A 15,012-nucleotide genomic window follows, 5' to 3' on the forward strand; every position below is an offset into this window, starting at 1 on the left:
ATATATATATATATATATATATATATATATATATATATATATATATATATATATATATATATATATATATATATATATATATATATATATATATATATATATATATATATTAAAATTCCGACAATAGTCCAGTGTACGAGATCCAGAATAGGCCTTATCATAAACTACATGTGGCCAAAAATGTCACGGAAATTAACAAACCTAAAATAAAATCGGTAAAATCAGCAGCTTTGCTGGCTAGCCGCTAGTGGTTACGGTCACCGCCTCCATTATATCCCCTTCTCTTTTTTACCACGACCAAGTACAGTACTTATCCAATAGGCTTTGAGGTGTATCCAGCCCACTGTACTAGTGGAAGCTGGACTCCTTCCTGCCTGGGGATTTGTATCTCCACACTTATAGTCATCTGTTAAAAATGTGTAATCTTTTGTGGGCTCTACATAGCCCAGCATGACCATCGTGTCAGCAAACATTTACCACGGGTCCACGACCGGATCTTGATCTTGATCTTGATACTACAGGCGACTCGGGATCACTCCTGAGCCGGGCTTTTGGATCGGCAGCTCCTGTAGACGACAAAAAAAGGCACACAGAAAAAAAGAAAAGAAAAAGGAAACAGGGTCCTTTGTTCTAACCGTCTGTACATCTGACACGCCACATTCTCCAGAAACTCCTTCACCGCCTCAATCATCCTTTCATTCGTTTCTCTACTCAGTCCCAGCAGCACCACCATCCATTCCCTCCCCGTCTTTTCCCCTTTTTCTTTCCTATTATGCCCTAACTCAGTCAACACCACTTGCATCATCTCATACCTGTCTCTGGCATACTTCACACACTCCAGCATCACATGCTCCACCGTTTCGTCCTCTACCGAGTCACACATCTGGCACACTTTGCTGCGGGACTCAGACCACCTGTAACTCCTTGCATTCACATCCATACACTGTGCCCTAGCTTTAAAGAGATCACCACCCAGGCTTCCATCGTACCACCTCTCATACATCGGGGCCTCTTTCACCTTGTATCATTCCAGAGTAGTCTTTCGTTCCATCCCATTCCTCCACTCATTCAGTCCCATACTCTTCACATCTCTGTCTATCTCACTCTTCCACTTCCTCGCATCCCATTCTGTTCCCACTCTTGTCACGACCCATTCCAGCTCATTCTGATTCACCCCAGCCATTCTCACTGCCCACCCAACCTGTAGACCATTCCTCTCAGTCATTCTCATACACCTTTTCCTCCATTTGCTTCCACTTTCACTCCACAGATACACCTTCCTTGCTATTCTTGCATCATCCATTCTCTCAAACCTAATCTTGTACCTAAGTGTCGCTTTTATAAGTCTTTCCCTAAAAGAGCTCCATCCCATATCCCCTCTTAAGGCTTCTACTGCCGTGTACCTCGGTGCATTCAGTGCCAGCCTAGCTACTCTACACTGCCCCACTTCTAACTTGTCAATTTCACTCTCGTTCCATGCAATCACATCCATACCATACATTATACTGGGGACAGCCACACTCTTCCACACTTCTCTCAGCACGTCATACTTACTTGCTCTCATCCTTGCTGCGCTTCCTAAACGGCCCACCCACTGGTTCACCAAGCTTATTTTTTCATTCTTTGACTTTTCACACCCATTCGGGCTCATCCACATCCCTAAGTACTTGTATTCTTGTGCCTGCTTCAACTCATTCTCTCCCAACCTCCATGCTGCATTACATTCATCCTCCGACCTATTCACAATCATCACCTTACTCTTCTCACTACTAAACCTAACTCCAAAATCTCTTCCATACCCATCAACCACATCCAACAGACTTTGCAGCTCCTCTGCTGACTCACTCATAACCACTACGTCATCTGCATAAAGGAATATAGAATCCTTGACCTTGATCAACCCGGGCAACACCACTATCATCATCAGCAAATATCCGTGTTTACTCCACTCAGCTGTCTAGTGCGTGACGGAGGGGGATAGACATTGTGGTATAAGCTTAGCAGTGACAGCTCAAGGGCCCTACTAGTGACGCCTCAAGAAGGCAGGCACACTGGATTGGCGAACATAACGTTGTGCATTGAGTGACAATAAACCAGTGTCAGCGGCGACTGTCACTCACCATTGGTCGGCTACATTCCGCGGGAAGCAAGGTTTCTATATTGGCGGGGAGTCACCTGCCATCCCATAGGTAAGCGTTGGCAGTACTAGCTACTGGGGCATCTCTTGGCTACCAGGAAGAACGAATGAAATAAATAGTTAAGACTAGTGGAGTTAACATCGGTTTACTGATTCCCAGAAAGTTAGAGACTGATTTAATTTTTCAGCCAAATATGAAGATGAATTACATTATACAGGTTTAATTAATCATATTCATTACTTTTTTGTGTTGTTCTCTTCATTGTGTTCGTTCTTATTGAAAAGAAAGCGTCATATATTGCCCGGAAATAAAGTGGTAGTCAGAATTTGTAGAGTAAGGTTGTTTAGTAATCTGTTGAAGGTGTGACAATGAATGAAGCAGTTGTCATGGATATCCCTAAAAAATAAAAGGATCCTTTCATATGTTGAGATGCATTTCATTTTCTTGTTATGTTCATCATGTATCATGCATATATATTTACATCTTCATATGTATTTTTCTTACATACATACATTTTTTTCCTCTACATGTATAATTGTATATTTGTTTCCCTTTATATATATATATATATATATATATATATATATATATATATATATATATATATATATATATATATATATATATATTTTTTTTTTTATTTATTTATTTATTTATTTATTTTTTTTGTATATAATTTTAGAGCATCACTGTTTCTTTAGCTTTTTCCCCAGTGTACAATAAGTCTGCAGTGCTGGTGGATAAATGAGGCTGTAGCGTCAAATAAGCAAATACTACTAACTCACTAAATCTCACACCAAATTAATTCTCTCTCTCTCTCTCTCTCTCTCTCTCTCTCTCTCTCTCTCTCTCTCTCTCTCTCTCTCTCTCAATTCTGTCAATTCTGCTTTACTATAGAAGTTGGAAAGCAGCAATGAAAATACTTCCTGTAAAAGTGACTGGAAGCTTTTCATTTTTTTTTTTATTTATTTTTTTAATGTGTTTGTTTAGGTTGGCCAGCAAAGTCGAGTCCTGCCCAGAGGCAAGAAGGTCTGGTTGGGCGTACATAGCTGGTGGTCTAGGGAAGCTTGTCAGCACTTTGGTGATGGCTGCCTTAAGGAGTTTGCTTTTAGTTCAAGAAGGTTGCAGGTCAGAAACATCCACAAACACAGTACCTAACCCACCTGCACATTGAAGTACTTTATATATATTGTTAAGTATTTTGTTCATACATAGATACAGTCTTTACTTGTGCTGACATGTTAGGTATTCTGTTGACACATACTTTAATGATGTTTTCATTTATTTATTCTGACAATACAATTATGATCCACTCTTTAACATCATTGCACAGTTGCATAATTAATATTTAACTGACATCCATCCTGTAAAGACAACCTATTGAAGTGCAAACATAAACATTTTGAAGACTTTCTTCTTTGGTTTTCTTTTATATACGTAGTATTGATTTATTTTCTTATTCCTGCCATACACATATACTTTTTTATTACAGTTTCAGACTCAATGGCATCAGTGAGCCCAGAAGAAACTGTTGAAAATGACTCGATGCCTAAAAACATGTAAGTTTTTAATGAGCTTTTACAGTGGTGGTAGGGCTTGAAGATGTGTTTAGAATATAATAACATGAGATAAGCTGGAAGAAGGAAGTAGGATTGAATGGTGTAAACTAAATGTTCTCTATGTAGTGGAGACAGCCTGGCCACAGAAGATTACTATCCCCTTATTCCCAGCATATCAAAAAGCAAATAATTAAGGGGATAGAGTGAAAAGGGTTGGATCCCTCCCCTTCTGTCTTATCCATACCTCTGGTGCAGTCTAATTTATGAAACTAAGCTATCCATCTATCTATCTATCATCCAATCACTTATTGAACAGAGTACTCATTGGTTCTTCATTCCAATATTCTTTCTAGGGCTGCAGAGAGCAAGCTATACATGGATGTGGGAGATGACAGTGTCTCACTAATATATCGAGATGAGTATAACATCCACCTTCTTGGAATGGAGAAGCTTCATCCCTTTGATGCCTGTAAATGGGGAAATGTTGTGAAGGTAATAATAATATTTTAAAAAGTATTCTTGAATCCATGAAGGATAATTGATACTATTTGTGTGTGTGTGTGTGTGTGTGTGTGTGTGTGTGTGTGTGTGTGTGTGTGTGTGTGAAGTATCATCTAATGTAGTTTATAACTTCAGCATCTGAAGAAGAAGCAGTGGACAAAGGAATTAAAGGTGGTGACTCCAAATGAAGCAACAGAAAGTGACCTGAGACTGGTGCACTCGGCATCTTACTTACGTAGCCTCAAGGTTTGCATTTTTGGAAAGCCTGAGCCACAGTCAACATTTTTTCATTCAAAAATATATAAAATTATAAAAATAACTCCAAAGATTTAGTATTTATGAATTTACTTTAAGTCTAAATTATGAAGAACTTCCTGTTTGAAAATTATTTTTATTATTTTTTAACTTGAAAACATATTTGAGGTGTAGTCCCCCATTACAATATATATAACCAATTAAATATATTTCATTGCAGTGGAGTATAAATGTGGCAAAAATAACAGAGGTGGCACCAGCTGCCCTTGTACCTAATATTTTCCTGCAGAAGAGAGTCTTGAAGCCATTCAGGTAAGTGTGTGTGTGTGTGTGTGTGTGTGTGTGTGTGTGTGTGTGTGTGTGTGTGTGTGTGTATGTATGTATGTATGTATGTATGTATGTATGTATGATATCAGAAGGAGCTTTGAGACTACATAATGAAATGAGGCATGTGTTGATTGTCAGACAGTCTTTTGGAATGGAACAGTCATTTCAGTCTTGGTCCTGCATCTTTGCATGTCAGAGAGAGAGAGAGAGAGAGAGAGAGAGCACAGGGAAGTATGCTGTCTTGATCTCTTTGAACCTCTTCCCACAAAGGTACCAAACAGGTGGCAGTGTGCTGGCTGGGAAGTTGGCCATGGAGCGTGGCTGGGCCATCAATATTGGAGGCGGCTTTCACCACTGCTGGGGGAATGAGGGTGGCGGGTTCTGTGCCTATGCAGATATTTCCCTCACCATCCATTTCGTTCTCAACAATTACCCCTCAGTGGAGCGTGTTATGATCATAGACCTTGATGCTCATCAGGTATGACTGTAAGGGAACTTGCATATTTAGTTTGGTCATCCAGATATTTGCTAGTGGGAATGTGGTGCCACTTGGCAGCAATGGACTACCAATTGTAAAAATTATGTTAATTATTTGAGCAGTGATTTTGAGAAAAACATTTTTTCTAGTTCTTTACTGTTATATGATATTGGGACAAAAAGCACTGCTTTTCTTATGTATTGCCATGTAAACACAGGGGTAATGTTTACTATGTTAGTATTAAGTGTGCATACATACAAATTTTTATTTCAACTTTAGGGGAATGGCCATGAAAGAGACTTCATGGGCAGGAAAGACATCTATATTCTTGACGTATACAACAAGTATATTTACCCCAATGATTCATATGCCAAGAAAGCCATTCGTCGCAGGGTGGAGCTCTTTGCTTACACCCAGGACGAAGAGTACCTAGAGAAAGTCAGCACGTAAGTTGGATCCTCATCTTTTCTTCTGACTTGGGATACCATAGTAAAATAAAGTAAAAGGCAGCACCAACTCTGGTTCATTGATGACCTCCCTTCAAATTAGAGATGTACCGATACCAAAATTTTGGCCGATTCCGATACCGATACCGATACCACCTAATTGGACCGATACGGATACTACTAATGATACCGATACCGATACTACTACTTATAGTGATTACTGCACTGGACACCAGGATGAGTTGGTGGACGGTGAGCGTTATCAGATGGGAGGCTTTGTTTTGGGAGATGCTGTAAGTCCTGAGAATGTTTGTGAAATAGGAGCAATTCTAGAAGCTTTTTGAAGCCGTTTGCAAAGATAAATTACTCAATAATTGGAATGAATATCTTCTCAGTCTTCTGATTCTTGTCAGTTATTTTAATTTCTTACTTCTTACTCCTTTAGCGACCATTTGGTCTTGTGCATTTTCATTATTAGTTTTATTGACGATATTTTGCGATCAAAAATATTTTTAAAATTATTAAAATTGTAAAACAGAAAAAAATTTACCCAAAAAAAACTCATTTTGTTGTGTATGTTTCTCTTTAATTAAATCTGACATCCTTCGATATTAATTCATTAGACATTAGTAGACCAATTCAGAAAAATGAGCTTTCACCTAATCTTTTCAATTAAATAGAAAAAAGTTTAGTTTATTCTAAATTTCTAGTGTATTACTATGATCTTAAATAATTAATATGCAACAAATTATACACAATGCACATGATTACAAAACAGAATCGTTACTTTCTTAGTTATGGAATTTTTACATCCTTAGGTTAACACAAGTAACTCAAAAATTAAACTTACATTAAAATTAATATGCATATATAATTCGAGCTTCCACCTATTCCAGTATGATATCTTGGAAAAGGCTAGCAATACCACTGTTAATTGTAAATCAAATAAAAATATGCTGTTATTTACAATAGTGCAAAATGCCTAACTATATATATATATATATATATATATATATATATATATATATATATATATATATATATATATATATATATATATATATATATATATATATATATATTTGTTGGATTCTCAATATCTGAAGTTTGACATTCTTAGATTATAGTTAAAAAAACATAAGCTTTTTGCCTATTCCAGTATGATATCTTGGAAAAGGCTAGCACTTTTAATTATAAATCAAATAAGAATATACTGTTATTTACAATAGTGCAAAATGCCTAACTATATATATATATATATATATATATATATATATATATATATATATATATATATATATATATATATATATATATATATATATATATATATACCAAATCATTTTGTTGGATTCTCATTATCTGAAGTTTGACATTCTTAGATTATAATTCAAAAACAAGTTTTTCACTTGTGTGAACTTTGTGTGGGTGGAGGAGCAGCGTCTGACTGAGAGACAGTGAGAATGCATGGTGACTCATGACCGATCGTGTGACAGGATGCTGGAGTTCAGCCTATACGCGTTTCATACACGTCCAATTTAGAGGTTGTGGCTTATTACCACAGAAAACAGTATTCTATGACATATGGTAATCACCACGGAAACTTAATACGCCATATTATATTAATTTGGTATCATCAATATCTTATATTGAATATATCACTAAGTAGTAAATTCCTTTTAGGTATCGGAAGTATCGGCATAAAAAAAAGCCGATACTGATACCGATACCCCAAAAATGGGCCGATACCGATACCGATGCATTGGTACATCTCTACTTCAAATCATGATTAATCTATATTAATAGGTAAATGTTTGTATAGATACACATAAAGTATGTAAAAGGAAATTAATTTTTTATCTATGTAAGGAAGCATCCAAGAGATTATGCATCAGAAAATAAGATTACTAAAAATAATTGAATAAAAAGATTCTAAACATTCCTTTGGCATGTCATGTATCTTACATTATATGAAATATAAAAGTTTGCATAGTGAGAAATTTATAGCATCTTTATCTTTCATCGTAAAGTGTAATAACATAGTTAATAATGCAGTGGTATCTTGGCTTCAGGCATGTTGAGGGTGCCCTGAATGAATTCAGCCCACAGATGGTGATCTACAATGCTGGGACAGACATTATGGAGGGAGACAGTCTAGGTCTTCTCTCAGTCACAAAGCAGGTGTGCCTCTTGTGTTCTTCACCATCAACACTGATCACCAGCTGAGCCATATGATATGAATCATACAGGTTTTCGGTTACAACTAATATCGCAAAATAGTCTCACCACTTGCTCCTCTTCCTACCAGGGCATCATTGAGAGGGATGAGATTGTATTCCGCAAAGTGACCCACCGACAAGTGCCCATCGTCATGCTTACCAGTGGAGGCTACCAGCGCTCCACAGCTGCTGTTATTGCCGACTCCATATGGAATCTCAGTAAAAAATCTCTAATTAATATGTGATCACTGCATGGTGGCCTTCAGTCTTTTAACAGAAATAGTGTGTGTGTGTGTGTATGTGTGTGTGTGTGTGTGTGTGTGTGTGTGTGTGTGTGTGTGTGTGTGTGTGTGTGTGTTTCTGTTTGTATGTGTGTGAGTGAGTGATTGCATGAGTGAGAGATATTCACATCATTGTTGCACTCATGATTGATTTTTACTGTGTTGTTTTGAATGTATTTTCGCACAGACATACAAGTCCTCTAAGTCCCAGTGCATATGGTGCATCCTTTAAAAATGAAGGCTGTCATTTTCACTGTCTTGGTGTCAAATCTGAGCAAGAGGTATGTCTGTAATTAAATGTGTGCATATGCATGTGTGCCTGTGTGGTCATACAAGTTTGGATACTTTTGTGGCATAGATGTTTATTGTGCAGTTATTTTAAAAAAGGTTTTGGATCTTTTAAACTGACTTTTGTATTGTGTTTACTCAGAAATTTATAGAAATCAATTATTAGTGAACATTTAAGTTTTTAACAAACCAGGATCTCATTATAATATCTAAATCTTTAGATTAGATACTGATTCAAGGAAGGAAAGCTCTTCTCTATTTCATAATTTTAAAAAGTTTCAATCATATTGTTACTTTAAAGCTCCTTCTAAATATTCTTTTTTTTTTCAGCACCATAAATAGCAAGGTTTCCTCTCCCAAAATAGCAGTCTGTTTTCATTGCCTCAAAGGATGGTCACACCCTTTCTGTCATCCCAGGGGTGTACAGGTAGGTGCTCCTGGAATAGACAGGGGAAGACTCATCTATCAAATTACAGTGAACAGATCGTAGTGATAGGCAACTGAGTTTTGTGAAATATATATATATATATATATATATATATATATATATATATATACATACACACACAACACACAACACACAGTATATTGACACACCTCATGCCTAATTTTGTACCTGAGCGCTATATGATTTGTGATGTTAGTCAATTAGTAACACATACAAACTCTTCAATATCACAGTAGTAATCATGTACAAGCCTTATTATTTTGTAAGATATTGAGAGTCAGAGGTCTGTCAATTTTTTCTCATATGTAACAAAGAATATTTTAGGTTGTAGGTTTTAATAACAGTTCAGTGTTCTTTGATTATTTTGTGATGTGTTTTATGGAGTGATATATTTTCTTTATACAGTATGTATTGAGTAGATCATTACTCATGTCAAGAAAAGTGTCTCTCTTGATAACAGGTGTTAAGGTGTATCATTTATCCAAAGGTACAGCATAATGTCATCTATTTAAGGCATATCAGGGAATAAAAAACCTTGTGCTAATGGAGAAACAAGATTATAACAAACTAGTTCAACAGACAACATCCAAGGAAGCTTATGGAGGCAATGTCCTCTACTTTAAGTTCATTTTCTCTTCCCTGAATTCTACTTTCACTACTTCTATTTGATATTTTTTTTTATTAATGAAGTACTATCTCTGTTACTTGTGTTTCCACTGATGGCCACTTTGTCTTTACTAGCAGTTGAAGGATGACGATAACATAAAATGTCACAGATATTATTATTATTATTATTGTTATTATTATTATTATTATTATTATTATTATTATTATTATTATTGTTGTTGTTGTTGTTGTTGTTGTTGTTCTTGTTCTTGTTGTTATTGTTGTTATTATTATTATTATTGTTGTTGTTATTATTATTATTATTATTATTATTATTATTATTATTATTATTATTATTATTATTATTACATTCTTCTTCTTCTTCTTCTTCTTCTTCTTATTATTATTATTATTATTATTATTATTATTATTATTATTATTATTATTATTATTATTATCATTATATTGTTGTTGTTGTTGTTGTTGTTGTTGTTATTATTATTATTATTATTATTATTATTATTATTATTATTATTATTATTATTATTATTAGTAGTAGTAGTAGTAGTAGTAGTATTATTATTATTATTATTTTTTATTATTATTGATATTGTTATTTGATTTATTTTTATTAGAGACATTGAGCTTAAATTCAGTGATATATCGTATGAATTAAGTAACAAAGAAAGTCACAAATTGTTTGATATCTGTAAAATGGTCATATTTTTAGTGTTATGTTTGAAGGCACATTTATTTTGTTATTAATTTTTATTTTTGTATTGATTGACTTATTCATTTATTTATTTATTTATTTTTATTTATTTATTTATTTCTATTAATTTTATTTATTTATTTTTTTTTTTTGACAATTTAACCACATGAATTATGGAGTCAAGTGCAGTTAGTGTATTTACAAGTTTGTGAACATGAAATTTACTTGTTGCCAAACATCTTGTAAGACCATAGGAATTATCAAGTCTTGTGTTGTGGCCCATTCTTAAAGTATTTAGGTAAAAGGATATACACAGTTTTTCTTTGTTGGATTCTTTCCAAAATTCTTATACATATTCTCATCTTGATAATCCCACATGCTTATGATTCCCATTGCATGTTTTTATTGTTGTGCTGCATTCCATCTCCACATCTTGTGCCTGATGCATACAAGGCTGTCCTTTGGCAGCACAGGACATAGCTAAATCAAACTTAAGCTACACAACATTACCAAGAGAGCTGTTTACTTATTTTTTGTTCAATTTTTTATTTTTATTTTGCTCCTTTTTAAGAATAAATATTTAATAGATATGTTTGAAGAACTTAAACTGATTTTGTTTTGGTTGTGGAAGTTTCTGTAGTGGAACTAACCTAACTTGGTGTTGTTATCTCTTGGAATGATAAGCTGACCATTCCAGCTGGGAATGAGCAAGGGAATTCATGTGTCAAGGACACTGGGGTGGCAGTGCCACATGACCTATATGCAAGTGTTGCCAGGTGTAGCAAAAGATTATACAGCGTCATTCTTCCATCTCCAAATAATAATAACATCCGATAATCCTTGCAGTCATATATGAATTATCACAATTTCAGCTGAATTAAGGTGAAGGATTAAAGTGAAAAACAGAGAGAGAGAGAGAGAGAGAGTTTAGAGTGTAAATGTGACAATGTGGAACAGGTGCAGTCAGTGCCCAAAGTACCAAGTTAGTCTGGTTCTGCTCTAGCTAATGCTCATAACTTTGCCTCATCACTGTACAAAGGTAAAACTAGCTAAGGATAGGGTAGAGTAACCGAGTTGTGGTGCTGTAGATTTAGTGGCTCCCGCATAGAATTTCAGGGTAAACATAAATTTTAGGATCTGCATTATAAAGTGTGATAATTATATTGGATTATTTTCTTATGTATATTTCTTTTTATTTCTAAGTATGTACTATTAGCCATTTTAAGTAAGATTTTCCAAAAGTACAATTGAAAGTGTAGTTTACCATAAGTCCATAGTGAAAGATACAATTCATTAATTTCCACAGAGTAATATAGTACTCTATGATTTATAGATATATGTGATATTTGAAATTGCATATTTTAAATTTCATTGCTTTCTCATGACTTATGACAGAATGGAATGCTGTGTTAACTCTTCCATCATGTAAACTATGATTCAGCAGTTTGGAAAGCTGCTAGTAATACACTATAGATATAGAGTACACTCATGCATACAGAAAGGTAGCTACTCTGTAGGGGTCATGAAATTAGTGATGTCATATGTTGTGTAGTTGAAGTGCAACATTGCTATGGCAACATTTAAATTTTATATATGTATGTAATAGTAGTTTGTAAGATATAATATATATTATTTTACAAATGAGAGAATATATTATGTTGTACAAAACAAGATTCTGTTGAATGGTGAAATATCTTTACTGTTGCTCTTGTGAATAGCATTATTAGTTTTTATTATAAGCAAATACAGCATATTATGATAACAGAGTGGTGTACTGTGAGTTAAAATTCTTAGAATTCCACTTTAACTCATGTTAATCTTTTTATCTATATCTGATGACCTGTTCTCAAACTCCTCCATGGGGAAAGTTATGACAGAAGTCTCTATTTAAGTTTGTCTTTCCTTGCTGTAAATGTCTCGTTCTTTTTTCTGGCGTACTTCAGTTCTCTCTCTTCCTATCTCACTTGTGGTCACCCTGTTGCACCTATCGCTTGTGCACTCTTCATGTCACCTGGCACTCCTAAATAGGTGTATTTGACTCCCTCATCCTCTCCACATTTAATTTCTTCATCTCATTTGATATATTAAACCTGATATTAACACTTACAATATTCTCACCATGCTTTCTCACCACACCACAGGCTCTTCCCAAGTAACTCATTTCAATTGCTTTTTTTTTTTTTTTACTTTTGACTTTCATTTAACCCTCAAATCTGGCTTGCAAATGTAATTGTTCATAAATTTATTTCATTGTATGTGAACTGCATCCTTACCAAAATACAATTTTAGATACAGGTTGGAAATATTCAGGTTATAAAGATCCTTAGTTGGAAAACTATTTGTGAAGCTCATGAAATGTTTTTTTTTAGTGCCTATGGTTGATGAACACAACAGACAGTACGAACATTATATAGTGCTGTAATTCTGTTTCACCACACACACACACACACACACACACACACACACACACACACACACACACACACACACACACACACACACACACACACACACACACACACACACACACACACACCCCGGTAGCTCAGTGGTTAGAGCGCTGGCTTCACAAGCCAGATGACTGGGGTTCGATTCCCTGGCCGGGTGGAGATATTTGGATGTGTCTCCTTTCACGTGTAGCCCCTGTTCACCTAGCAGTGAGTAGGTACGGGATGTGAATCGAGGAGTTGTGACCTTGTTGTCCCGGTGTGTGGTGTGTGCCTGGTCTCAGGCCTATCCCAAGATCGGAAATAATGAGCTCTGAGCTCGTTCCGTAGGGTAACGTCTGACTGTCTCGTCAGAGACTGCAGCAGATCAAACAGTGAATTACACATACAAGTTTTTAAAATTGATCAACGGAATGGACCAAGTGGATAATGAGAAACTGATCCTGAGAGAAGAATATGACATTCAAAGCACAAGATCGCATAGTAAAAAGCTGAGAAAGGGAATATGTCTGAGAGATGTTAAAAAATATAGTTTCCCGCAAAGAAGTATTGAGACATGGAACAGTTTGAATGAAGAAGTAGTGTCTGCAACGAGTTTGCATACTTTTAAAGTAAGATTGGATAAGTGTAGATATGGAGACGGGGCCACACGAGCATAAAGCCCAGGCCCTGTAAAACTACAACTAAGTAAATACAACTAGGTAGGTAAATACACACACACACACACACACACACACACACACACACACACACACACACACACACACACACACACACACACACACACACACACACTTATTTTTGGAAATATACAAAACAGGAGTCAGGATTCCCTGTTCCGAAATATAGACCTAAAGAAGGAAAGAAAGATTGATTTAACGCAAGGTGTGCTAGGGCAAAGGAGAAAAGAGATGGAGCATTGAAAAGGTGGAGGAGAAATAGAAATCCAGAAAATAAGGAAAACTTCAAGGCAGCGAGAAATGAATATGCTAAGGTGAGGAAGGAAGAAAAAAGGAACTATGAAAAGGACATTGTCGAGAAATGTAAGGAGCAACCGAAATTGTTCTACAGATTCATAAATGGAGAAATAAGGCAAAAAGAAACAATAGAAAGGTTAAAAGGAGAGAACGGGATGGTGGAAGACCCAAAAAGTATGGCAGAACTGTTAAATAGTAAATTTCAGGAGGTCTTTACTAAGGAATCCAAATTCGAAAGACCACAGGGTAATAGAGAGACTCTATATGAAAGAGATTAAAGTAACCAAGCTTGAAATAAAAGAGTTGATGAAGGAATTAGATGAAGAGAAGGCAATGGGACTGGATGAAGTCTCAGGCAGAATACTAAAAGAATGTAGGGAAGAACTAACAAGTCCTATATACATCATAAAATGCTCAATAGAAAATGGAACAGTACCAGTAGAATGGAAAAGAGCTGAGTTGGTTCCCATATATAAGAGCGGAAGGAAGGAAGAACCTTTAAATTACAGACCAGTATCACTAACTAGTGTAATATGCAAGATGTGTGAAAGAATAATAAAGAAACAATGGATCGAGTTCCTTGAAGATAACAAATTGATATCAAATAGCCAATTTGGTTTTAGAAAAAGACGGTCTTGTGTAACTAAATTATTGAGTTTCTACTCTAGAATAGTTGATAGAGTACAAGAGAGAGAGGGATGGGTTGACTGTATTTGTTTGGATTTAAAAAAGGTGGTTGATAAAGTGCCACATGCAAGATTACTGTGGAAGTTAGAGGAGAAGGGTGGCTTAAAAGGAAGCACATTGAGATGGATGGAAAATTATTTGAGGGGGAGAGAAATAAGGACGGTAGTTAAAGATATGAAGTCAAAGTGGAGAGCAGTAGAAAGCGGAGTGCCACAGGGGTCAGTATTGGCGCCAATACTTTTTCTCATATATATAAACGACATGCCAGAGGGAGTGAACAGCTACATAAATCTGTTTGCAGACGATGCTAAACTGTGCAGAGTTATAAAGCAAAAAGAGGATTATGAAATACTGCAGGAAGACCTAAATAAGATCTGGAAATGGAGTAAAAACTGGGAGATGGAATTCAATGTAGACAAAAGCCGTGTCATGGAAATGGGAAAGAGTGAAAGACGACCAGTGGGAATCTATAAGATGAGAGATGAAGTAGAATTGGAAAAAGTAAAAAGGGAAAAAGACTTGGGAGTGATGATGGAAGAAAACAATCAACCGGTAAGCCATATTGATAGAATTTTCAGAGAGACATATAATTTGCTAAGGAATATTGGATTAGCATTTCACTACATGGACAAAGAAATGATGA

General features: G+C 35.5%; 1 protein-coding gene across 4 annotated transcripts; it reads left to right on the forward strand.

Annotated features, from left to right (window-relative positions):
- The first annotated feature begins 1,763 nt into the window (after window positions 1-1,763).
- On the forward strand, window positions 1,764-9,021 carry LOC123514341 (histone deacetylase 11-like). 4 transcript variants are annotated; one of them, XM_045272185.1, is made up of 11 exons: window positions 1,764-2,189; window positions 3,129-3,266; window positions 3,631-3,697; window positions 4,051-4,189; window positions 4,334-4,444; window positions 4,674-4,765; window positions 5,051-5,258; window positions 5,538-5,704; window positions 7,777-7,885; window positions 8,013-8,142; window positions 8,823-9,019. In XM_045272185.1, exons 3-11 carry the CDS (start codon window positions 3,642-3,644, stop codon window positions 8,828-8,830), a joined length of 1,020 nt encoding a protein of 339 aa, XP_045128120.1. In that variant the 5' UTR covers window positions 1,764-2,189; window positions 3,129-3,266; window positions 3,631-3,641; the 3' UTR covers window positions 8,831-9,019. The 4 variants fall into 4 exon arrangements, 3 of the variants coding, with proteins under 3 accessions (XP_045128120.1, XP_045128119.1, XP_045128117.1); XR_006677576.1 differs by having other exon boundaries at window positions 1,765-2,189; window positions 8,013-8,485; window positions 8,823-9,020; XM_045272182.1 differs by having other exon boundaries at window positions 1,765-2,189; window positions 8,013-9,021.
- Window positions 9,022-15,012: the final 5,991 nt, after the last annotated feature.

Source organism: Portunus trituberculatus, chromosome 37, assembly GCF_017591435.1.
Source record: "Portunus trituberculatus isolate SZX2019 chromosome 37, ASM1759143v1, whole genome shotgun sequence".
NCBI classification, from domain to species: domain Eukaryota; kingdom Metazoa; phylum Arthropoda; class Malacostraca; order Decapoda; family Portunidae; genus Portunus; species Portunus trituberculatus.